The 26,848-nt window shown below is 38.9% G+C and overlaps 3 protein-coding genes and 1 long non-coding RNA gene across 5 annotated transcripts in view; 1 reads left to right on the forward strand and 3 right to left on the reverse strand.

Moving 5' to 3' along the window:
* LOC135234695 (homeobox protein Hox-C4a) overlaps window positions 1-26,848 on the reverse strand; it is a 47,942-nt gene that overhangs the window by 14,941 nt on the left and 6,153 nt on the right. Inside the window, exon 1 of one of the 2 annotated variants that reach the window (XM_064299561.1) lies at window positions 10,050-10,189. The exons of the other annotated variant lie outside the window; for it this stretch is intronic. The gene's annotated coding sequence lies outside the window, so the exon portion shown is untranslated. Of the gene's footprint in view, window positions 1-10,049; window positions 10,190-26,848 lie in introns of those variants that run through there. 2 annotated transcript variants of the gene reach the window in all.
* LOC135234699 (uncharacterized) lies at window positions 10,292-26,544 on the forward strand. Its single transcript, XR_010324173.1, has 2 exons — window positions 10,292-10,505; window positions 26,372-26,544. It is a non-coding gene; the product is annotated as an uncharacterized LOC135234699 (long non-coding RNA).
* Window positions 11,962-16,851, reverse strand: LOC135234697 (homeobox protein Hox-C5-like). Its single transcript, XM_064299563.1, has 2 exons — window positions 15,586-16,851; window positions 11,962-14,366 (listed from the first exon to the last, which is right to left on the reverse strand). Exons 1-2 carry the CDS (start codon window positions 16,091-16,093, stop codon window positions 14,152-14,154), a joined length of 723 nt encoding a protein of 240 aa, XP_064155633.1. The 5' UTR covers window positions 16,094-16,851; the 3' UTR covers window positions 11,962-14,151.
* hoxc6a (homeobox C6a) lies at window positions 18,762-23,388 on the reverse strand. Its single transcript, XM_064299564.1, has 2 exons — window positions 20,775-23,388; window positions 18,762-19,925 (listed from the first exon to the last, which is right to left on the reverse strand). Exons 1-2 carry the CDS (start codon window positions 21,172-21,174, stop codon window positions 19,621-19,623), a joined length of 705 nt encoding a protein of 234 aa, XP_064155634.1. The 5' UTR covers window positions 21,175-23,388; the 3' UTR covers window positions 18,762-19,620.

Below are 26,848 nucleotides of genomic sequence, written 5' to 3' on the forward strand. Positions count from 1 at the left end.
AAAAGGGTTGAACTCCAAAGGCTTCAGGATCTATGTCAAGGTGTTCATTGGCCGGGCAAAGAGACTGAAACAGCTGCTGCAGTAAATAAGGCCAGTGTGTCTTACTCCCATAGCTTGTGGGAAGGAGTATAATGCAAAACAGCACCCCCTAAAGGCTGATTTCTGTCCCTTCTTCCCTTGACCCAATTTCTGCCTGCAGAGATTAAGGTTAAATGAAAACTAATTAAGTAAAACTAAGTAATTAGGTCACACAGTTCAAAACAAATTTATGGACTGAAAAATCAAATATACATCATTACCACTAAGGCTAATGTCTGTTCCTATAACTATCAGAGTCCCCTTTCATTGCCTCAAAACCCCTTATTCCTGGGACTGACAAAGTGAGGATATTTATCATCACACCATAAAGACAACGTTCATCATTCCGTGGAGAACCTACTGCTTCAAACATTTCTGAATATTTTTCACAGAGATCTTAATTTACTATTCTGCAAATATATACTCTGATTATAACTGTTTGTGAGATGTGAAGCCATTTGTCCCAAACATTATGGTGCCCCGAAATGGGAGACTATAATTTGCAGTAACTTCTGCATCAAACGTGTAGAAATACATGAAATAAAAGCCGAGAATGTGCACTTTAACCAGATATGAATTGGTTGATTCCAAATAAAAAAAACTGTGGACAGAGAGCCAAATCAAGAAAAACTATGTCTTTCTCCTCAACATTACAGAGCTCATTGTATATATATCATATATATATTAGTGAACAATGAATATGAGGTATAAGTGCACACTCTCTGATTTATTTTGAGGATATTTACATCCATATCAGGTGAACCACGTAAGAATTTTATACATAGTCCCCCCATTTTAGGGGAGCAAAGGAATTGGACAATAGACTGCTCAGCTGTTTCTTGGCCAGCTGTGTGTCATTGCATCACTAGGTCATTCACAAGAAAGCTAACAAAAGAGTTGATTCTAGGGGTGGAATTTGCATTCGGAGTACATTCTGTACATTCTATTCTGTTACCTCTTAACACATGGACCAAAGAAGTGTCAATAACAGTAAAACTGGCCGTCAAGAGGCTGACAAATTGGAATAAATTTATCAGAGATATAGCCAAAACATTGGGTGCATCAAAATTGACTCTTGGTACATTGGTAAGAAACAAAAATGCACAAGTGTGCTCAGCAATAGCAACCAACCTAGTAGACCATGGAAGGCCTCTGTTTTTGATGTCCAAAGAATACATTCAATTGTGAAGAAAAACACATTTTCAGCTGTTGAACAGATCAAGAACACTCTCCAGAATGTAGGTGTAGTAGATCTTTCAGAGACTGCCCTAAAGATAAGACTACACCAGCATGACTTCAGAGGGTCCACCGCAAGATGCAAACCACAGATAAGACTCAAGAACAGAATGGCCAGGTTAGAGTTTGCTAAAAAAAACAAAACAAAAAAAAACATAACAAACTGTAGAGTACTTGAACAATGATTTATGGACAGATGAGGTGAGTATTAATGTGTACCAAAGTGATATAAAGAGGAAAGTGTGGAGGAAGAAAGGAACAGCTCATGATCCAAATCATGCCATCTCATCTGTGAAAGGTAGCCTTTCACTGCCTGTGGAGGCAGTGCTATGGCTAGGTCATGTATGGCCACCACGGGAACTGGCTCACTTGCCTTCATTGATGACGTTACCGCTGACAACAGCAGCAGGATGAATTCTGAACTGTACAGACCAAATGCTTCAAAACTCATTGGGCGGCATTGCAACTTACAGAAGGACCATGACCCTAAACACATTGCTAAAGTAGCCGAGGAGTTTTTCAGGGCTAAGAAGTGGTCTTGACTGGCCAGCTCAATCGCGCAACCTGAATGCAACTGAACAAGCATTTCACTCACTGTTGATAAGACTGGGGGTAAGAGGACCCCAAAACAAAAACACAGAAATTAAGGCGGCTGCAGTACAGGCCTGACAGAGCATCACCAGGTAAGTGTCTGGTGATGTCCGTGGGTCGCTGACTACATGCAGTCATTGAATGCAAATTATTTGCAACCAGGTAATATGATGACTTTATTTAAGATTTTGTTAATCTGTCCATTTGGTCCCCGAAAATGGTGGGATTATGTATAAAAAAGTGCCATAATTCCAACACAGATCACACAGTATTCATACAAATACCCTTAAGTTCTTAGGCTTATTGTTTCATTTCAAATCCAATGTGCTGGACCACAGAGCCAAATCAACAAAAATTGTGTCATTGTCCAAATGCTGAGGGACTGCACTGTATATATAGTGCCCATTGAGGTTTCTCAACAACCTGTGAGGGGGAAAACGCTTTTTAAAGTGCTTACACAGAAGTCACTTCAGGACAGATGTTGATTGAATCCCAGCCAATGCTGCTCTCACTGTATTCCATGACTAATGCAGGGACTTCTTCTTTTTTTTTTACATTGGCACTGTCCATATAAGTCAGACTTGGTCATGTCTCTCCAAACAGGATGTTGGGTCAGCAGCACTGAAGGTCATGAGGGTGGGGTTCAAGCACTCTCAGCTGCTGGAATGTGTTGTCTCGTGCCCTCAAAAAAGTAACAAAAATTGTGCCAAAACGATAACAATTCCTTTAAAAAATATTTGATATTAGTGTCAACTGAGAAGAACATAATTTTATAATATGTGCACAGTATTGCAGACGTAGAAGACAGTGTTGTGTGGATCGCATTCTGTGTTTCTTGGCATTTGTATCTCTGTCTCCATGGAGATACATTCGGAAGTCAGAGGATCCAGAGACCAGGGATTCCTGACCCAAATGTACTTCCTGAACTGCACACTGGGCCTGCCGCCCCACAGGAAGAGACATCCCAAGCTTCGTGTGTAAAAGGGTACCAGTGCAGATATGTCTCCTCTGTGCCTTATAAAGCACAACCACACACACACATCTTTAATACACACACATACACCCTAAATGTTAAACGCACACGCACAAACACATATACACACATCCTAAACCTTTTATACACACACACATGCATCCTAAACCTTTAATACGCACCCATACACACATTAAAACTCTGTTATACATACACATACACATACCCTAAACCTTAAATGCACATATTTATACACTGTCATGAAAAGTATGTGCCCCTATATTATTGCATATTTGTCACATGGAATTGTTTAAAATCTTTAGACAAAATTTAATATTAGAAGGGAACCGGAGTAAACACAAAACACATTTTAAATTATTATTTAATTTATTTAATGAAAAAAGTTATCAAACACCCATATCACCCATAAGAAAAAGTAATTGAAAAAATAAATAATGATCTTTATAAGGCGTTGCACTTATGCACCAATAACTGCAACCAAACTTCCTATAATTTGACATCAGCCTTTCACATCGCTGTGGAGGAATTTTATCCAACTTTTTTTGCAGAACTGCTTTAATTCAGATAAATTTGTAGGTTTTTGAGCATGAACTGCTTGTTTCAGGTCCTGCCACAGCAGCTATGTTGGGTTCTAGTCGGGGCTTTGACTAGGCCACATAAAAACTATGTTTCTTTTTAGCCATTCAGATTTGGACTTGCTTTTGTGTTTTGGATTGTTGTCTTGCTGCATGACCCAATTACACTTCAGCTTCAGCTCATGGAAATATGATTGTACATTCTCCTTAAGAATTTTCTGGAACAGTACAGGATTCATGATTCCTTCAATAATGTCAAATTGTCCAGGTCCCGAGGCAGCAAAGCACCCCCACACCATCACACCACAACCACCTTTTTTGACTGTTGTATGGTGTTCTTATTGTGACATTATGCATTTGCTTTATGCTAGACATAATGGGACTAGTGTTGTCCAAAACGTTCCACTTTTGACTCATCTGTCCATGGAACATTACCCAAAGAGGCGTGGGGATCATCCAGGCACTTTTTCACAAACGTGAGATGAGCAGTTATGTTTCTCTTGGTTAGCAGTGGCTTCCACTTTGCTATGAGGGTGCTGGAGCCTATCCCAGCATGCATTGGGCAAGGGGCAGGAATACACCCTGAACAGGTCAACAATCTATCGTAGGGCACCCACACACACACGCACGCATGCACGCACACACATGCACACACGCACTTGCACACACACACACACACACACACACACACACACATTCACTTACCATTCACATCTTTGGACAGTGGGAGGAAACCAGAGTACTCAGAAGAAACCCACGCGGGCACAGAAAGGCCCGAAACTGAACCCAGGACCTTCTTGCTGTGAGGCGACAGTGCTACCCGCTGCACCACCATGCCACCTGACACACATTCCCTAAACCCTTCATAGACACATACACACATCCTAAACTTTTATACAACAATGCATACACACAAGTATACACACGCACAGCAAAATATGGTGGTGGATCTTTGAATGGTAAGTGGACTGCATTTATATAGCACTTTTATCCAAAGCACTTTACAATTGATGCCTCTCATTCACCAGAGCAATTAAGGGTTAGGTGTCTTGCTCAGGGATACTTCGACACGCCCAGGGCGGGGGATCGAACCGGCAACCCTCCGACTGCCAGACAACCGCTCTTACCTCCTGAGCTATGTCGCCCCAACCTTAATATAACCTTCTTTCTTCATCTTCATTTACTGTAGGGAATTAATAATTTTGCAGAAATGTTTCATCACAGGATAAAGGTGATCACTCAGAATAACTGGATTGATTTGCAGTGACCCTTCCCTCTACCCATGCCAGGAGAATGCCCCCCACAGTATAACAGAGCCACTGGACCCCCTCGCAGTAGGGGTCAAGCATTCAGGCCGGTGGTGTATGCCACACCTGCACGTCTTGAGAATATGGTGAAAGAAGACTCATCTGACTATATCACATTTTTCCACATCTCTGTAGACCAGTGCCTATGGTTTTAGCCCCACTGAACTCTCAAATGTGCATTTGTCTTTGTAATAAGGAGTTTATGCACTACAACCCTACTATAATATCCCTCTCTGTGTAGGTGTTGACGTAATGTTCTTTCTAACACAGTGTGACCACATCCTGAATTTACATTCCTAGTCACCGGAGTAGAAGTTGCTCATCTGTTTTTCCATATCGCACAAGCATCACGGTCATCGAATGTACCATATGTATGCATTTATGAATGCACTACTGTAAGTAGTGCTTATCAAGGTGCTATGTAATGCTTAAAAAGCGTATAAAGGATTGTAAAGCTGTTAAGAAGAATCTGTTGCACAATAAAGTTAACCATTACATTATATTACATTACAGGCATTTGGCAGACGCTCTTATCCAGAGCGACGTACAACAAAGTGTATAACCATAACCAGGAACAAGTGTGTCGAAAACCCTAGAGAGAAGTACTGTTCCAAGCGTAGGGAACAACCGCACAGTTCAACTTGGACCCTGTAGGTTAAACTGATTAACACTAACACAAACGAGAACAGCAACAACGCAGTCTATGCAAAAATACAAGCAGTAGTTAAGAGGAGCTGCTGTTTCATACCGTGAAACAGCAGCCTTAGGATCAAAAATCACTGTGTAATACAGCGTAATACTATGTAACAGGGGATTAATCTGGGAGGATTTTTGTGTCGGGATTCTGTAACATGTTCCTCTCAGATGGCTTGGTGGGATTGATTGAATCCAGGTGACGGAGTCCATCTTTGGGGGAGTGGGGGTTGGGGGGGGGGGGTAGTGGTTGATTTACAGAGAGTTTTGTCTAGACACACTCAGAGCAAACATTGGTATGGCCCCTCTAGACTCTGTGTTTGTAATTAAAGAAGTCTCCATCTCTGTCCTCAATCCCACTTACACCTCTGTTGAGGACACACCCTTGAGTGCTAAATGTCAAGCAAAGAGGTGAGGTGGTCAGAGATATTGAAAATAGCATTTTTAGCAACATGAATGAGTCCATATAGATGGGAACAGTAATTAGGCAGTGTTATAACAATCTTTACGCTGAGTGCACTCCTTGGAAAAGTGTGGGAAAATGTTATGGTAGCTCCTTCGTAGTGCAGCTATTTGTGTTATTCCTTGTTCAGGATTTAGCTATTCTGGACATTTAGATAGAATTGGGACGTAAACCTGGAATCATGTTTGGATGAAGCAACATTAGTAGGCCATAGGCACATTATAGCTAGCCAATACGCGTGTGAAGTGAAGGACTTTTTCATAAAGTTATCCATATCCTGTACAAATATTTGCCTCTTTATATGCTCAGATACAACAAGTACTTGATGGGAATTGTAGCCACCTTATTTGACCTGTGTTCTGTAGTTGTTCCAACACCCTTCAGTAATTGAGCATTGCTTTGGATGAAATTGTCTTCCAAATAAAATGTAATATTACGTTGTTATATATACAGTGAGAAATAATACATTGAAAGCTCAGCAAATATTCATTTCGCATCGATTTCTATAACTCAGTGGAAGTACGTACTGCAAATTATGCTGTTTCATCACCAGCGAGTCTTTGTTTGCAACTTTGTTAGCTTTGTTAGTGAGGTTGGCTACACACAGTTAGATAGCATGCATACTGTATCAATTCAGTTCCCAACTAAAATAAATGCAGGTGAATTTAATCCAGGTGTACAAAAGCACGGATACTAAAATCTGGAGCTCAAAATCAAAACCCAGCCCTGGTTTTCTTTCCCCCAGGTAATTAACTGAACAATCAGTGCTACTGATTGACCAGACCATATTCACACCTGACTCCCAGGTAAAGGGAGGGTGGAAAACCAGCAACTCTTGGACCTCGACGGCTGTGATTTGAGTTACAGGGCTTTAGAACATTATTGGCCACCTATCATCATCACAGATATACTCAAGTCGTATTAATAAGCTCTTATTAAAATCACAGAATTGACAGTACGTCACAATACAAAAAAAACACCTAAGTACAATCCTTTCTGTGCGGAGTTAGCATGTTGCATGCCCTCTCCATGTTCTCCCCGTGTTCGCGTGAGTCTCCTCCCACAGTCCAAACACATGCATGCAGGCTAATTGGAGACTACATTTCAAAGTTACTGTGAGGCAAAATATGATGACAGAATCCCGGCCAATGAATTTATGAGATCTGACTCTTTATTTATTTAATTTGCTGGATCTAACAGATATACATGTGCATAATAAAAGCTTAATTTCACAATTCTTAGTTCACCAGTGAGGCATGGCAGTAAAGAGTATTTGGTACAGTCTGTAAAGTTGGTACAGTTTTTAGTAGCCAGTATTAGCCAAATTGAGTAAGTATCTGTTGACCATTGTGTCTGGGGTGGAATCATAAATCTTGTATACAACACAATGACAGCAATCATTTTTAATGGTTTTTTTATTTATTTTTCACACACCTGTTTTTCACAGCTAGGCCCATGAAACTGAATTTAAATGACAGCTGTAAGAAAAAATAAAAACTGCAATCCAGGTAGCTAAAGCCAACCAAACATGCAGAGCAGTCGCTCCAACTCGGAAGATCATTAGGCACTATGCCTAGAGTGGTCTGTGCTTTTCTCACTAATATTCAGTGGCTAATAATACAACAGTAGCCCAGTTAACAATCTTGAACTTGCCTTAATGCTAGGAACTGTCTCATTTATCCCAAGATGCACTGCAGTGTCTCAAAGGGCCACTTCCCCGTTTGGTGAAATGCCAGTTCACCTGCGTGGCAGGATGCTCCAGTCAATGTGCTTTCAGACAGGAACAGTAACCAGGTCCGGGAGGACTGATCTCGCTTCTGTTCTCCAGGGTGAAAGCCCCCTGATGACATGCCCACCGCAATCACCCAGCGTGATGTCCCTGTTTTACCCATCGCTAACATCCGGACAGACTCAGAACTTCAGGTCCGCTCCATCCCACTCACTGCACAGCGATGCAATGCATGATTCTGCGCAGGAATGTGGCACAAGATATATGCAAACGTTGAAAAACAAATGCATTTTGTGAATTTAATAATTCACAGAAGAGTAGCGTTCACTCACATTGAATTAAATTAATTCAAACTTAATTATAATCTATTCACATTTGCCTGGTAGTTAGCGATCAACTAATGACAGCAAAAGTGGCAAAGCGTCAGTCTTGCACTACTTTGGTTAGTATTTGTAAAATATGTGCTCTCATGCAATTTTATGGCATATATAACAGCAATATAACCATCTTTATTTTTCTTTCATTGGGATAACATTTAAGGTTTTTCTTTTTTTAAAACAAGCACGACGCAGTTAAACTGATATGCTTTCTGTCACAGTAAAGGACATTTAAACTAAATGCACCTGTTTTCCTTTTCACTTGCTCTCAGCTAACCAGCTGGCCACACAAGTTGTTATTACAGTATTAGGCCTCGCAGTTGTGTTTTTTTATTGCTTATGTGAAGTAAGAGAGTGAGCCCATAGTCCCCTTACCAACATACGTACCAGTTAACAACCTACCAACCTAAAAGCCACTTGTCAATATTATGGCATTGTGCAGTGAATAAGAAAAAAAAACTGTATGAAAAACCGCTGGTCAATAATGAGAGGGATTTATTGTCACAATATGAATAATTTATAAGGGCCTTAATAATCTGACACTACAGGACTGGATAGTTTACCTATTTATTTCAAAGAGTTAGAGGTTGTCCTGCATTAGAACATATTTTTTTCATCTGGACATCTAATCATCTCCCGGTTAAATTGGGCCAATAAATTCCTTCATCCCCACCAGGGCCACTGGGCGGGGGGGGGGGGGGGGTTGGTCAACTGGGACACTTTGTCCCAGGCCCGAGGGGGTCCAGGATATGGGGTGTAACTATTTTTTATTTGTTACAAAATATATTAGGGAGGCTTCCAATATATTTTGTCCCAGGCCTGAGAATTCATAGCTGCTGCCCTGGTCCCCACCTCAGCTAATGTATTGCAGGCGTTCTTGCGCATGCCTCTCTCAGGTGTAAAACACGTAGCGGTGGCAGCTTAGCGGTTCAGGTGGCGTGAGTCACATCAACTGTACTTCCAGTCTTGGCAGCCAAAGTTTGGAAATTCAATATGCCGTGAATTGTTCAGTGTTGATACAGCTACAGTTGAATTGTATCTTGAGAGGGATTACACAATTGTCTAACACTGAACATTTTACTCTGTATGGAAATGCAGACCAGGGAATTCTGTTCATGATATTTCTTCTCTCTTGTTTATGACCCTATCTACATATAATGACTCCTCCAGAAATTCTGTCTCTTTTTCTTTAAGTATACACCATTTCAGCAGTTTGACTTGTTACACTGGTTCTGAAACATCGGCACAGTACGTCATGAGCTAGATGTTAGAATGAGAACAGGGACTCACTGTACTCAACTCCAGTGAATGTTGTCGATCCAGCAATATTGATGATTTGAACAAATTGAATACTCTTGAAAATGTAACAATATCTCTGAATATTAATAATTCAGTGTCTGTGGTCCATCATAGTTTAAAGAGTGAATGTCGTGAATATTGGTCTTAAACCCTACCAATTGTTAACGCGGGATATTTAACAGTTTTCTTAACTTACAAGCTTCCCTGAGGCGCATAAAAACAAAGGGCGACAATTCGATTTATTGGCTGAAAAAGAATAACTCATAAACTTATGAAATATTCGCCCACCTACCTCTATAAAAACAATACTTAGCACACAATTCGAAAACACAGAGTTACCTTTGAATATAAGTAAATTGAAGTGTTATCACAGGAGTAGCCCACGCAAACAGCACGCGCAGGGAAGGTATAAGACAAGTTGCTGCGAGTTAGGCTACAGCTAACGATCCATTGAGAATCTTTGAATCGTTTAGAGCCCAATATTCAACAAACAGTTGGTTTGTTTCTACGTCCCGTATCAGATATGAAACTAGGTAACCTTCCATTTAACGTTCGATGTGTCATAGCCTACTCCACACAACAGACACAGAACTCAGAACCCTGAATACGACCCTCGGATTGAATAACAGCATTAATTAACCCCCACGGGTGTTTCAAAAGGAGATATCTGTTTCATTAGCGCTAGAGAAACAAGATTACTAACTTACAGAGAGAGCCCGGGATTCATTTTGAGAGTCCAGTACAAGTCCAAAGCTGCTGGCGCGAGGTAATCCACTCTAACCACCCCTTATACCCTCTGTCCTTGAGATAAGGGGGAAGCCAGCAGCTGCGATTCCGGACAGTTAAGGTTATATATGATGTAAATATATTGAGGGTTTGTCAGCTCTTCCAAACCATAAAACCCACTTTAATGACACCACGTGTTCCTCGCGAACCACTCAGGATCTCTGCTTCAGGCAATTGGCATAAATAACCTTCAAAAGTTTAAAATACAGGGGGAAAGGAAAAGAAAGAAAGAAAAAAAGAATTTAACACAAAAGCCACATACCCTACCCTGTTAAACCCGAGAGCTTGTCTGTGAGACCAGATAAAGCTTGTTCTTTAAGGGTGTAGGTAGCTGTTTTTACACTGGAACTGTAAAATGAAACTACAATTCAGAAGGGGTGAGTGACTTTCTTTTTCTTGCTTTTCCCCTGACAAGGAACAGGTTAAAAGGAAATGGCAGCTTCTCTTAACCGAATCTAGGAACACAATGTATGAAATCTGGTCTTGTTTTTTCATGAAAAACAGCCTTCTTAAAACAATCTGTAACTCTAACCAGGGGATTAAACTTTAAAATTTAAGAGGATAGAGGAAAAGGGATAATTAATTAGGCCAGCCTACTGCGCTACCTACGGCTTAGGTCATTATAATGAAAGCGTAGCTAGACCTAGACATGTTGGCTTCCTGCCCGCGGGTTGCCAGGAGTTCTTTCATTTTTAAGAATGATTTTTAAAGTTTGTCAGGTAATTGCGTCGTTAGGGACACAGAAACGCAAAAATCTGATTTGGATCATAAAAAAATTCGTTATCCTGGTGGGACCTGATTGATGGCTTTATATATTTCATATTATTTATCTTTCTTACTGAACAACATTTAATTCCGAGTTTGAACTTTTATTTAATATGTAAGAATTTCAAAACACGAAGACAATAGGGTTGTATTTACTTTTCTTACTTTGCAACAAGTTGCAAATTTTCAAGGTTAAAAAAACAACATTTTTTTCAACCTTTTTTCTTACTATGAAATGTAGTTAAGTGTACAGAAGGTATTTTGTCAATATTACTTTATATTTTAACCTTCATGATTTCTTTCGCAAAAAAATTTGATTATTTTCTTAATTTTGTCATTCTATGGCTTTAGAATTTCTGTGAACTTCATCCATCTGTCCCTTGATTGTGAGAAGACAAAGCGATTTGGGATTACGCATTAAAAATAGTGCTAACTCGTCTCCCTTTTCTGTTTTGGGTAATAGACTACTGCACGCATTCCTGTTGAGACAGGAAACAATTGTCAATGTTTGAGAGGTGCGAGGAAATGTGAAGTTTTACGAGGGGCTATTAAGTTGCACAGGCAATGAATCCCTGCGTAGGCCTACTGTAAATTATTCCCATGGAAATGGCGGCGCACAATGTGGAACAGAACAAACTCGGATGCGTTTCCTCTCATTAGCGCGAGAAGAAAACATTGACCATTCTTTTATTTGTCACATATCCTCCATGCCAAATTTACTTTATGTAAATAGAAGTGGTTTCTCGTTGCAAAGTGGTGGTAATCTGTGCCTATGTCCCCAGTGGGCCTATCCATTCCATTCTGCATTCTCATAAGAAAAGAAATGCATTTACGAAAACTGTATTTAAGATAATTTAACAAACATGGAATTAAATGATTATATGCACACGTCTTTATGACAAATTCCCAACTAATTTAAAATGTGTATTTAACAATATTTATATTTATTTTGTGAGTTATGTAGTTTTGGGGATGTGCATGAGGAGCAGTATGCAAGCCTCCAAACTGCAAAATTAACAAACCCGAGTGTGGCAGACAAACATACAAAAACTACAAATACAAATAGCATTCGTAATACTGTATATTTTATTCTGGAATTCACAAATATACAAATATGAACTCAATTATTGTTCCTTCCAACATGCTGTCTCCACATGGTTCAGTCTGAGTTAAATGTGATGACAGGACACTTACAGCTATACTGTAGCATATTTTTTTGACCTAGTCCATTCCAATGTATTTTTTTAACTTCAAATTTTAAGATACAGCTGTTTATGTAGGTCTCATGAAAAAAGAGAAAACATCCAGTGATGTATGTCTCAAAGGAAACATTCGTTCATATGATTAGTCTATGTTATAGAAAGCCATATCCACACAACTTTTATTGCTGACACTCTTTTCGTTTCCAATTAGTCAACTGTCACGCGACAGTGTTTATTTTACTAAAACACACTTAGCCACGTTGCTTTGCCGTAAGTGTAATTGTATACTTATACTTGCTAGTGTTTGCACTACATAGAATACAACTTTCTGAACTTTCGATTGGTCCTGTCGTACGAGCATTAGCCGATAAAAGTAGCATCTTTATTGGTGGGACATGGAATATCTGGACTTTTGACACAAGCAAAGCTTTATCTAACAACAACAGAGGGAAACAGTGGTACTTTCAGGCACAATTTAACTTGTTAAGGCCAAGCTACATGCGCCTTGGATAGGCTACAATCTCGTGTAGATTAACTGCCGTTTTGAACAATTCACTTCTGTGACGTGTTTTCTCAGTCTGCCGCGATAAACTAAGGGGCATTTAGTTACGACTACGTTACAAAGGTTATAGTAATGAGGACTGATATGATACTCACTTGTTGACGACGTAAAGGTGACGTTAAAAAATATATTTTTTAAAGTTGCTGGAACCAAAAAAAAAAGAAGAAAAAAAAGAATATATTGTACTTGGCCCCTGTTCATCAGTAAACAAATTAAATCGAATTAATTTGAATGACCTGTCAACTACTTTCACACAGAGCCAAAGTAATAATTAGCTACATAAAATGTCCAAGGAAATAAAGCCCATAACATGTAAAATGAACTTTACTGCAGCCAAAACGCATCACCTGGAGAAGGTTTCAAACGCTAATTGAATAAAATTTTCGTTGATGGGTAGGCTATATGGATTTTTGTATATTTGCGTTTTGGGGTTCTGTCCAAGCGGAGTTAGAGCTTGGAGTAGGCTAGTATTGATTATTTGCCACTTCTAAATCGGCAACAAGTTGTGTCATACAGAATAAACGAAACTATAAAAGGACATTGTCCAACATTAGAATTTGTGAGTGCGGAAGTCCAAAAGCGACTGATTGTTTAGGGTGCATTAGTGATTCACATCCGCCCTGAGCTGATTTAAAGGCGTGGGCCCTTTCAGTGTAAGGCCAAAATAGTGTAGGCCTACAATGAGAAGGAAATGCGTGCATTATAAAGTTGCGGTAATATTTTATTGAAACGTTCCCAAATCAGCAAAATAACAAGCAAGCTAACCAGTGGGGCATTTCAATGCATCTACTCCTACGGCTGGAGTAACCTGGGCCAGATTTAAGAAGCTAACTTATTTTCGTTACTAAAAGAAACTGAACAAATTAATAAATAATAACGCAAAACATGCGAATAAGAAAACATGTAAACGTGTTTGAATCGCATTCAGATTTGAATAGTCGATCATAGATGAAATGTAGTCGTCCACAGCCAACATACATTAATTTCCGCTAGTCTCTCTCTTTGAGCATTCAGTAGGACACAAAATTTTCACAATACGGCACTGTATATTGCAAGTCTACTTAATGAAATAATGGAAATCATAGCTAACCCTATAAATAATAATATTCAGACTTAAATCCCACAGGTTTCCTTTCTCGCTTTGATGAGTAGGGGAAGGGTGTGGCCTTTGTCCGGAGAGAGTAATAGCTCCACCTTTAATTTATTAGACTCATATTATTGAGTATCACCACATTTTCAAGACACAAAATAACCGCAAGTAGATTTAAAATTGTAATGACAGTAATAAAATTATACACGAAGGCTATACATAGTAATAATTTACACATGAACATTCCAAAAACATGGACAAGATGGTGGCAACTGACTGCTCAACGCACAGGACTGGTGCTGAAAGTGAGTTTCTGAACGCCTTGGCGTTCCGTTGACAGTTTCATCCCCCTCACTTCATCTTCTAACGGCTCGCTTTGAAGCCCGTGCAATCCCTCTGTCGTTCTAAACGGCTTCTTTAACTTTCATCTTTGAGTCTTTCTTCCATTTCATGCGACGGTTCTGGAACCAGATTTTAATTTGCCTCTCGTTCAGACAGAGGCTATTCGCGATCTCGATACGCCTGCGACGGGTCAGGTACCGGTTGAAATGAAACTCTTTCTCCAGCTCCAGAGTCTGGTAGCGGGTGTAACTGGTCCGCGACCGTTTACCGTCAGATTCTGGAGTGGTATCGAAAAAAAACAACAACAACAACAACAACAACAAAATCAGGATAAGTCAGTCAGACAGTTATGAGAAGTATCTCCCTATCATCTACACTCACATACATGAACTATGTTGAGAGAGCTGGTATGATCCGTGTGATATTACAACTACCATATCGCCATTGCTTGGCTATACAGAATCCACACTAGAATCATTGGAGACTATACTTTACCACAAGATTCAAATAACGCACGAATACATGAAAAGACCGATGAGTAGCCCATCTGAAAAAATCATGTTATTTAAGGATGACACATAATGCATAATAAAATAAAATATTATCATGAATGGTAGTGACCAATTATTGGACTTTTGCACTAAAGCTTTTATTGGATTTTCCTGGGGGGAAACTATTATTTTGAGACAACTATGAAATAACAAGTATGAAATCTGCACTGGTCATATACAATTATTTAATGAGAAAATAATATCAATTATGAGCAGTAAATATTACATTCAAAGATAAATTTACCACTTAAAAATAATTAAAACAACATAAAAAGTAACCGATGTCTACAACTGATGTTCTTCCGACTACTTTTGGTGCTATTACTATTACGACTACTACAACAACTACTACTACTATTAATAATAATAAAAATCATAATAATAATAATATGGGTGCACTACCCTATTATGGCTACAGATTCTGCCATCTATGTGTGCAGTTTTTAGGGGTGAAAAGTTCAACCCAAGGGCAGCACGGTCATTCTCACTGGCACCAAATCTGCCCGCTTCCATTCTCTTGGTTGTCCTGTAGCCTACTTGTGTACGACGTGAAAGGCTAACTCAAATTCTCGCTAACTCAGTTTTTCTACTCCCTATAGACAAAGCGATAAACACGGTAATAACAACTTTAACTTGTATACCTAAATATTATATCACAAATACATTGCTTGTCGGTTTTGCGGCGAGTTTGGTTTCTCTTATCCAATTAAGCTGTCATAAATTTGAACGTAGATAGCCTCTTCGCCGTAGCAGGACAGTTTTACGAGCAATTGATGCCTTTGTCATAAAATTTACGACCACGACTTTTATTATTTCCCCCGTACGGCCTATAAAACTCCAGAAGAAAAACTGTGAATAGACTACAGAGGGGTAAAGGGGGGAGAATAACAAGACAGAGTGAGAAAGCTACACTTTTACCCCCTTTAAAAAAAGATCAAACTTTACCGTGACTCATGTGTAGCTTTGTCATCCAAGGATATATCGGTGGCTGCTGGCGGTTGTTCTGAGACTGGCTCGAACTGTTTTGTTGTGTTACTGGCTGGACGGTTTGCATGGTTTCAACTTTGACGTCGCTTGCCCTGTTCTTGCCGCTGGGCTTGTTCTCTGTAGCCAACACCGCGTCTCCCTCGTTTTTTTGACTGAAAAGACCGAGACTGGGAGAGCGCTGCTCGTTCGCGTTCGCTGGGCGCCCGAGGGAGTGGGCTGAGCACGCTTGCGACCGTGATGGTGGCGGAGCGTCCGGGCTGCCACGCAGACTCGAGCTCATCTCTTCCCGTTTCAGGGGGTTCGAGGAGGCAGGAGAAGTGAAGGTTCCGCTGAGATCAAGCCCGCCGTAACAAAAACTGGATGGATGCAGCTCGGGGAGCGATCCATAGCTGCCAAAGCTGTGCATGGTGTAGGCAGACGACTCGTGGGTTTGCTTGTAAAACGAGTTGGCGACGTAAGAGCTCATTTTATAGAAAAACTAAAAATTGAACAAGAGCGGAAGCATTTAAAACAAGAGAGCCATTGTATGCCAATATTAGGAATTATGATAACCAGTGCATCAGTGGTTGTTGTTATTATTATTTATTACGTTTGATTTGTGGCTCTTTGGAAGTTCAGGGGGCTTTTGTCCTACAAAAGGCCAGGATTTATAGGTGGGGGAAATCATTTTCTTTTTTTCTTGATTCGACGTACACTGCCCAAATATGGAATGTTTAAATAGAATCACGTGCAGGAGTTGGCCAGTCATAAATTGGCTTTAACCACCCCCCACTCCCCCACAACACACACACCACCTCCCTCTGAGGTTATTGATGAAGACGAGGACTCTGCCTGGTAACTTGTTTGTGGGGACTCTGTTGGGCCCGGGCGGATAAGAGTGAGACAGCGGGCAGAGAGCGTCACCTGGTGTTTGAGATGGAGCACAGCGTTATGTGATTGCACGAGACCACCTCCTCACCCCTTCAAGTTACAGTTTTGCTCGAAGCGAAACAGTGACGTGACACTCAGCAAGGCATGCACCAGAGGGGAAATCCGTACAGTTCGAAATTTTGGATAGAGGCCGAGCTTTCCTGCGGTAAAATTCAGTTTCCGCTCAAAGCTGGAAACACGGCAGCAACTGTAATCATGATGAAAAGGCACGTAACCGATGCTTCGATAAGCCAAATGTAAAAGCTCAGCTTAAAATGTGTGGCAAATAAAATGGCATGAAATAATAATAGAAGTACTACTACTACTACGAATAACAACAACAACAGCAATAATACTATTATCATATGCATTGGTATAGTATAAATCTTATTATTTGATTCTGCAACTACTGTCGCTTCTATAGCATTAGCACTAATAATAATGACAGCAATAAAAATAAATCAATCTACAGTTATTTCTTCTATTGCATAATAATAATAATAATAATAATAACAATAATAACAAAGCCTTCCTCGAAATATAAAAGTAAATTAATGAAAAACAAAATAAAAAAATGTTGTATTTTGGAGTTATTTGTCGATAACGTTCAAGTATTTCCGAGATGTGATATCAGCGCAATCAACTATTCATACTATTTTAATTACGTCCAACACCACGTCCAAAGAGTCCTCTTAGTAATATGGCAATGTATCTGCTTTAAACGCCTATAGTTGTGTTCTACAGATGTTAAAATCAGTCATGGATTTTCCATGGGTCACTAGTCTTGCGCAATGTGTCCTTAGAGGCTGTGTCTCGTAGCCTGCGTGTTCAGTTATAGCCACTATTTCGCAAAACACAAACTATAACGATGATCATAGCCTGTTGAGATTTATGATGCACGCATTAAAGGAAGCACTATATTAGTGCTAATAATAGTTGCATAAATAATTGCAGGGAGATCCGTCGTTTGGTGTGTGTGGTGTGCATAAAAATATAAACACGGTCTATTCATTTCACGAGATTAGCAGATCGTGATTTAGGGTTTTATATGTGGACTAATATAAATATGGTCTGTTCATTTCATAGATTAGATCAGCTAGTATGCCGTGGTGTCTGCAATTTGAGCAGTAATATTAACTAACATAAAAGGAAGCACCATGTTTTTGTCTTGATTTTATGTGCATATTATCATAACTAGCACATTCCACTAGCTCAGTGGTAACCAACCCAGTTCCTGGGGATCTACCATCCTGTAGGTTTTAATTTCAACCCTAATTTTGGCACACCTGATTGTGTTCATTAGCAACTCAATGAAATCTCTAGTTGTTGAATGATGTGTGCTTTGTTAGGGTTGGAGTGAAAACCTACAGGCTTTAGATCTCCAGGAACAGGGTTGGTTACTGCTGTACTAGCAATTGAGTGTGGGTGTTGCTAGCTAAGACGGACTACGAGCTAGCTGCCATCCTTGTCGCTTTTAAAAGCTATAATAATAATAATAAGAAGAAGAAGAAGAAGAACAACAACAATAATAATAATAATAATAATAATAATTTAATATTATTATTATTAGTAGTAGTAGTAGTAGTAGTAGTAGTATAAACGTATTATTATTAACAACAAGATGACTATTCAAATTCACATTAATATTCACAGTAATATAATAATAATAATAATAATAATAATAATAATAATAATAATAATAATAATAATAATAAATATTATTATTATTATTATTTGTAGTAGTATTATGTTGTTGCTATTATTAGCGATTCTCCTGATTGTCCACATTATTGAGCAATAAATTGCGTTAGGGAAAATAATGTAAGCCTATAGTTCTTGAAAACGTGACTAATTCTGTACAACGATCTCACTCAGCCGTAAAGAACAAATTAACTTCGTAAAGTACAGCGATAAATCATCAACCCTAAAACATGCATCCTGCTTGTAGCCTTAAACATTATATGTGTATTCCGTGGCAATAAAAATGTCCATGTAAGATGATGATATCATACCAAATAACGCCCTAAAGCAAAAGTGCGCAAAATAGTTTGTTTTTCTGGTCAGACGTCTACATATTTAACCCTGTTCTAAACATCGTGTTACTGCTATATTTTCTTGAAATAGATTTTTTTATTTGCTGTAGGAAATTAGTGAATCTGAGACAATTGGTCAAATGGGGAGCAGCCCATCGTCAGCAATGTACACAGTCGATCGAGGCGGTGACAGAACTTTTAAAAATATGTTTATTAAATATTGAACAGGAGTGATTGGACTTGAATTTTCATACAGTGCAGAAAATGTGACGTATATTAGCTTCCTTTTCATTCGTTCCTTTTTCATTTACGTTACAACATATTTAGCTGGACACAGTGCTGCTAGTATACATAAGCACCTAGCGGAGGAGTGCACACGAAAGCTCTCACGGGAAATGTGATATATACAGACATATAAACAATTCAGGTAGCATGGATCCTCCCGTGACAACCTTTTCAAAATTTGCTACTAGCTACAAGCCTTTATATAGCAATATAGGGAAACATAATACAAAAAATGCACACGAACAGATTTATCGCAGTATCATTCACACGTGGAATGGACATGAGTGTGCATTTACACACAGCTGAGTCCAGGCAAACGGACAGACATATTGGCAGGTACAAGTGCCATTTATTTACATTTATCTTAACAGAGCTACAGTGCGTTTGTCGTAAAATGGAGACATAATAGAACAAGCCATCGGCCTATTTACCTCACCACACGCGAGTTTGCACACAGAGGAGAAACAAAAGTAGTCAGCTGTTGTTCACACTGTGAACCTAAAGTAAAAAGCGATAAAAAGATCATGATTTTCACATTGTATCTGAGTTGTATATAACGCAGCGAGTACATATGTTTGTACACGCGTTAGGGTGAGAGACAAATAATCTGTGTGTGTGTGTGTGTGTGTGCTTGCTTGTGTTTTATGTCTTTATTTGGGGGGCGGGGGTAAGTTCTTGTGTTCATGCAGTATAATTTGTGATCATTATTCCATAATTGAGTTAGGTAGTTCAGTTACAGTTAAGCAAAGAATAAGAACTGGATCCTTCAGTCCTTCTTTTTCTCCTCGTCTGTCTCCTCTTCGATCCCTTCTTTTTCGGCACCCTGAGACACCCCTTCCGACTCAGTCCCAGTCACAGAGGAAGTTAAATTGCTTTCTTTTTTCCATTTCATGCGACGGTTTTGGAACCAGATTTTTATTTGGCGTTCCGTGAGACAGAGCGCATTGGCGATTTCAATACGCCTGCGTCTGGTCAAGTAGCGATTGAAGTGGAATTCCTTCTCCAGTTCCAGAGTTTGGTAACGGGAATAAATCTGACGGCCTCTCCGTCTATCTGACCCGTACCCGATTCCTGCATGGAGAAAAATAAGTTTAAATATGGTGCTGTCATCGAAATCTCATTTCACCCACAAACGTGTTCAAAATCTTAGAAAGTGACAAGGTACTGTAGACAGTCACTTCACTGCAAGTGAATATACGAATGTGTACACAAACTCTCCGCAAACGTAATGTAGATACACCGAAACGTTACTTACGTATGCAATTTTAATAAAAACAACGTGCGTTTTGTTAAATTCCATTTTAAAGTCAGTCAATTGAAACGGTAATTCATCAACGTTCATGTGTGAACATGTTAAGCATATGCTCACATATTATATCTACAGGCTACCGCATGAGCTATATAACACATAGCGTGTATGCTCTGTATATTTAATTCAAACTTGTATCCCGTAAATGACTGACGCATAAAATTTAAATATCCTTAATCCTTAAGAGTAAAGATTATAAACCAATGCAAGCATGCATAATGCCGGCGAAACTGTCAAATATAATATATATACATTTATATAATTTGTATAATCTGTCATAGCGCAAAGTGTGTGTGTATGTATGTATATATATATATATATATATATATATATATATATATATATATATATATAAGTCGTTATTTTTATTGTTGTTTTTCTTGTTTTACACTTTATTCTAACGCCCGAAAAGTCTTCACTTGAGATTTCTTGCCAACAGAATGTGAGCAATGCTGAACCAAATGGAGGTTCCTCAAAAGGGTTTTACAGCCGGCAAGACGCTTCTAGAGTAATGGTTTATGGGGTAATAAAATGTAGCTTGCTCTGTTGCCGGGCCCTATAATAAAACAGGCCAATTTGCGTAATTTATCTCTTGTAGTCGCGATACTTACCACTGTGTGAGTTCATTCGCTGCATCCAAGGATAGATCTGAATGTTTCCCTTCTGTTCTTGCGGTCCCGTTCTGGCCTGATCCGAGCTGTAGTCCTGAGTCAGCGAGCTTTGTCCATTAAGTCCAACGCTAGTTTGCCTGCAGCTGGGAAGTACGTCTTTCTCTGGGAAGAAAACGTTGGATCCATACTCGTATGGTCCCCGGCTTGACCCAAATACAACGTTGTCTTGGGGCGAGTAGAATGGTGAGGAATATATCCGGTTTTGAGCAACGGCAGCCCCGTATGATGAGAAATGCCTGACGGGATCATAAGTGGTCGAATTGAGGGGGACGTTTGGCAAAACTTCCTGACCACCAGCTAAATGGCAGGAGAGCGACGGATTTGCGAAATACGAATTCATACCTTCCTTCTCCCTCTCTCCCTCCTTCTCTTTATATCTCCCTCTTCTCTCTTTCTGTATTTCTGCCTGTTTCTCTCCACCGCTATCTTGTTCAGTATCTCGTTTATTTTTCTTTACTCTATCTCTCTCTCTCCCTCTCTCTCTCTCAACTGTAGTGCTTTGTATGATTTCTGTATTATTTATTTCTAGGCTAGAGTGAAGACGCACCACTCGAATGTTATAGCTAAGGCTTCGCTCCAAGACGGACAATATGACAGTGTCAGCTGACCATTTTCCTCCAATCCAAAGGAGGGAGTATAAAGAGAAAATGAAAAAAAAAAAAACCCTCAGTAGTTTTTTTCACCAAACCGTTGCGGAAAAGTATCAATGCATTTGGAAAACACACGGAAATATGTTGGAAACCTGGTTACCAATACGGTTGATTTGATCACTGCCTAAAAAGTGTAAATTCGATGGGGACTATAATTAGGATATAATATGAAACAATTAAATTGATATAATCCTTAATTTAAAAAATAGCCAAACTCGACAATAGCCTAACCTGAGACTTTTCATGAAAAGTCAGTTACCTACTCATTATCGTTTTCTTGCAGATTCATGTATTTATTGGGCTTCTATTACCCTGAGATTGCTTTGACTAGTGCACGAACAGTCAAATTTATTCCGGAAATTGTAAACCTGACAACAATATTTACCAAGACAACAGATTTTCCAAACATACTTTTATTTTATTTATTGTATTTTTTGAGAGAGAGAGAGAGAGAGAGAGAGAGAGAGAGAGAGAATAGAAGTATGGATAGGATACCATCATCTCCGTCTAGTCAGTATCTATTCCTATAGGCCTACGTCTCCTAAACATTGTCAGCAGACAGTGTTGTATTCTAAATTTGGCAATATGTCAGCTTTGAGCTTTGTTATAGAGTATTTGTTCAATGTCTGTGTGGGTGTGCATGTGTGTTTTTGTCTGTCGGTATGTATGCGTGCGCGCGTGCGTGCGTGTGAGTGTGTGTGTCCGTGTCAGTGTTTATTGGATCTCTGTTTCAAACGGGGGAACAAACAGGAGTCAAATATTGTAACTGAACAGGATAACTCGATTGAAATACTAATAAAATCGACTGCTTTCACTTGATTTGATCCTACTATGATAATATTTCATACCCATGTATATGTTGTATATGATTTAATATATATTTACAAGTTTAAAATGATGAATCGATTCTAAATGGTCGACTCTGATATTTCCCTTTTATCCCATGAATAACACTAAAGCATAGGTAAATAAATGCGTATATTATTCTCTCTTTCTCTCTTTGTCTCTCTCTCTCAAACACACACAGACATAAACACACAGACACGAGCACACACACGTAAATGAAACACGGACACGCACACACACATAAAGAAAACACACAGAAAAAAATATTTGCTGTAATTTTATATCTATTTCAGACAGACGTCTATGAATGCGTGATCTTATGAATTGCACTATTACCATTGCTAATATAATTATGTGTTATATAAAGGAGGGCCGAATTTTTCTAATTCGCTCACTGCTAGTGCAAAAAGGAGGGTGAAGGCAGTTGTTCTTTAAAAGAATGCGCTAAACGCCCGTGCAGGCTATAAAAGTCATAAAACTAGACAAGCGACAGCTCCCAGCCTACCAGCCATTACACACCGCACGTGCAATCTGTGAAGGAAAAAAAATCCTGAACCCGTACAAAGAATTTCAGAGCTTGTTTTGAGTAGGGGGTTTTGCAAAGGAATAAGTACGTAGCCTATAATATAATGTTTTAAGAAAGAAAAGAACTGTACAAATTGTTATAGTTTTTTTTTTTTTTTAAACATATGCCTCTTTAAATTGTGCCTCAAATTAATTATGTTCAATGTGAAATATACTTAATATTGTTCCCAAAATAGTCTTTTTTTCTCGCAATCGACTATGAACGACGATTTACTGCAGGGTCAGCATTTACATTTTCTCGGCACCTACAGACCGGGTTTGCTTATCAATACTGCAGAGGCGACGGCTCAACAAATACCAGCACAGCTGTCATCTTGTTCCGTATCACAACACTTAACATACTGAAGGTAACCGAAAAAGTCAACTTTATTTATACGTAGGGGACCTACCAGATTTTCTTAATCTTTTACTGTAACTGCTTAAATCACTAGCACTTTAATATTTTGAACCCGCATAGACTACTTTTTGTTACTATTTAACACCCACCCCCATCCCACCCCCTTCCCCGCCGGCAGCGGAAACGGCCCAATAGCTAGGCTGCGGATAGGATATAAGATGGAATTTTAAGTCCTTCCCCCAGAAAGAAATGTTTGATCTTGAAAGACAAATGTTTTCAAGAGTGCTCATAAGCAATTGACTTTAATGTAGGCCATATGAGGAGAGCCGCGAAGCAACAAACTGTGTAAAGCCGAAGCTAACATGCAGTGAAATTAAATAATAAGACAGGGGAAACGCTGCGTCCAGAAAAGCATTTCGCCAGTGCTATAGACCTATTGACACGGGAACTTTGCTGAACAGTATTTACCAATTAAATTAAACGGTGTTTTTCGTGAGTTAGTGAAGCATTTGTAAACTTTTTAAAAACATGTTCAGGTTACGGCAGCACATGGACTAATGGACTTCAAACTAAGTAACGTCCATGTCTGAGGCAACATTTTCAATGCAGAAGTGTAGACATTTCCCCCGAAGTCATTTAAATTAATTAGTCAAAGGTAGCCTATTATCTTTCTGTGTGTAATTTGTGACAAAATAATACTCTATACTACCACACGTTTTAATGTTTGCCCCTACACCTTCTGCAAATGGTATCGTGGTCGTTGACGTAGGCCTAATGTAAAATTGAAGGAAACATGACAGCGCCTATTCTAAGCAAAAATATTGTCGATTTACATTCTGTGAGGCACAGAACCTTTTCGAGATGTGGTGCTTTATTTTTGCCACGAGGACACATAGTAGGAACTGCTAGCGGCGTTTGAAAGGAGAAGTAACGAGCACGTGAAAATAACTTCTTTTTAAAAAACAAATTTGAAGTTATCCTTTGATGTGAACAAAATAATTCCGCGTCTACGCTGACCAGTTATAATTAAAAACTAAAACAAGTAATAATGAAACTATTACTTCTAGTGTTACTATTACTACTGCTACTACTACTACTACTACTACTACTAATAATAATAATAATAATAATAATAATAATAATAATAATAATAATAATAATGCAACTTTAAATTTTGTTTTGTCTTGATACAGTGCAGTGGCCAGAGCGCTGATGGAATGCAAAAACAAGCCGGAACAGTCAGAGGAATTACAGTAATCTAGAGCCCTGTCACTGAGACCTGTGTTCAGTCATGGGCCTGTGCATTTTCAAGCCCTGTGTAGTTCGAAAGAGATACTGCCTGGAGCGAAAAACGGTCATTTTAAAGTATAGGGCCTCTGGTCCACTCCTCCATTCGCTAATACTCGTAATACATCTCCGAGGCCCTTACTCCTGCCTCCGTGTCGTACTCCCTTCTCAGCCCATTCATCCAAGCGATTTTAAACCTATTATTCGCGTGCAATTAATGGAACCCTCTGTTGCTCTCCTTGATCATTAATGCAACGGTGATAGTATCGATACTGCTTTACTCCTCTACCTCCCTCTTTCGTCCTCGCGCTTTTCTTCTCTCAATCTCTCCCTCCCTCTCTTCCTCACACACATATACACAAACACATGCACTGAACAAGTAATAACAGCAACGACAAGGAAATGCACGGCGCATCCTCATACTGGAGTCGCACACAGAAATAAATGTGACTCCTGAAATATGGCTGCGTAATTGTATTTGGTTTCATACGTGTCTACCTGGAGGAAGGCTTAAAGACTGAGCCTTTTGCGGCATACCTCGCCCTGGGGCTCACTCGGCAAACTATTAGGAATTTAGATTGACCGTGTTCCATTTCGTTTCGTGACAGTTGTGCTCCCATTCTATCATTTACTTTAGTCGCATTTAAATTACATCATCAGGGTGTTTTTCAGATTTTATTTGTTCATGCACGAACAAGCTTATTGCACAAAAGGAGGACTATTTCTCTCAATCCAATGGCCCCGTAAGCTTGTGCCTATATTAAATATAACATTGCTGCTCAAATTTTAGGATTTAAGCTTTACGTTAAGGATGTTAGGCCGAGTTAGGTATAAGCTATAGCACAATAATTTAAACGTTTAATTATTATTTTCCTATCTCAAATTCCTCTGTTAACTTAATGCTAAATATTAATCTTACATAGGCGAAATGTCGTGCGGATGACCACGGGAAAATAGTTATTTGGAACATACCCTTCTGTAATGGCTGCTTTTAAAACGTGTGTTAAGATTTAGTTACGTATGTGTTTGCATGTGAATTAAATCTAATTAAAATGTCAAGGGCATAACTTGTTGAGAAACAGTTTGTGGGATTGTGGATTAAATGAAATAATAAAGACGGCATAGCCTGTTTCACAGATGTTTAAAAAGAACCGTTTTTTTAAAAAGGGTCGTCACTGCAAAGGAGAATCCAGTTTTCATCTTACCCACCTGTTTTAAAAAAATGGATAAATACTTTAAAATTGATGTTTGTAAATGTGTGTATAACGAAACATCAGTTTGAACACAGTGGATTTATCATTAACGTTCTTGTTCGTATTATATATAAATATTGGGACTCGTACTTTATAATTTGTCAAGATATCCAAGTACAGTAGCCTATATTGCTTCGAGAGCTGACAGACGCACATAGATAGTCAACTTGTCGTCCGACGGATTCTAGCTGCATTGTAAAAACGCCGTATTTTGATTATGTCGACTTATAACATTTTGTGTGTGTGTGTGTATATATATATATATAGCTAAAATAACGACATTATTATTATTATTATTATTATTATTACTATTATTATTATTATTTCGAAAAAAACGATATATATATATATATATATATATATATATATATATATATATATATATATATATATATATATATATACACACACACACACACACACTAACATATATCGCTTTTGCCCATTGTAATTCAGGACCAGACTGGATAAACTGAGCGCAGGCCTGCTCTTTTCTGCTGCTCTTCCGGATGTTCTCTCTCTATCGACTGCTCAGGAATCCTTTGCTAACAAATCATACTGTATCTGTCTGTTTTGTAGATCTCACGGCCAGCGAGTACGGATCATCGACTGCCTGATGGGACAAGGACGGTGTCCTGGGGTCATCTTTGTGGTCCGGAACCCTAGTCTTTGACTGAAAGAACTTGTAAAAACAATGGAGGTTAAATGGGAAATTAAAACATACCTGAAGCAGGTTTCTTGGTTCAAATCTTTTCCTGTCATCAAGTAGATTATTTGTTTACTGTTGTAGTAGATAATTGAATCATTATAGTGGCGATGGTGCCATAGGCTACTATTTAACTGAAAGAAGGAAATCTGATTATGTTAGTAAAAAATGCGGTACACGTATAGCTTTCTCTGCATATAGAATTTGCATGCGCATGCGCTGTAATGTTAACGATAAATGCGTGATTTATTACATGAACGTTAAAATTGGCTTCTGATCTGAATGTATATTGTCAATTGGTTGTATTTATGTCACAGCCAAACCACAGGGCCTACAAATTCATAAAATAT

This window comes from Anguilla rostrata, chromosome 11 (genome assembly GCF_018555375.3).
Source record: "Anguilla rostrata isolate EN2019 chromosome 11, ASM1855537v3, whole genome shotgun sequence".
Lineage (NCBI taxonomy): Eukaryota > Metazoa > Chordata > Actinopteri > Anguilliformes > Anguillidae > Anguilla > Anguilla rostrata.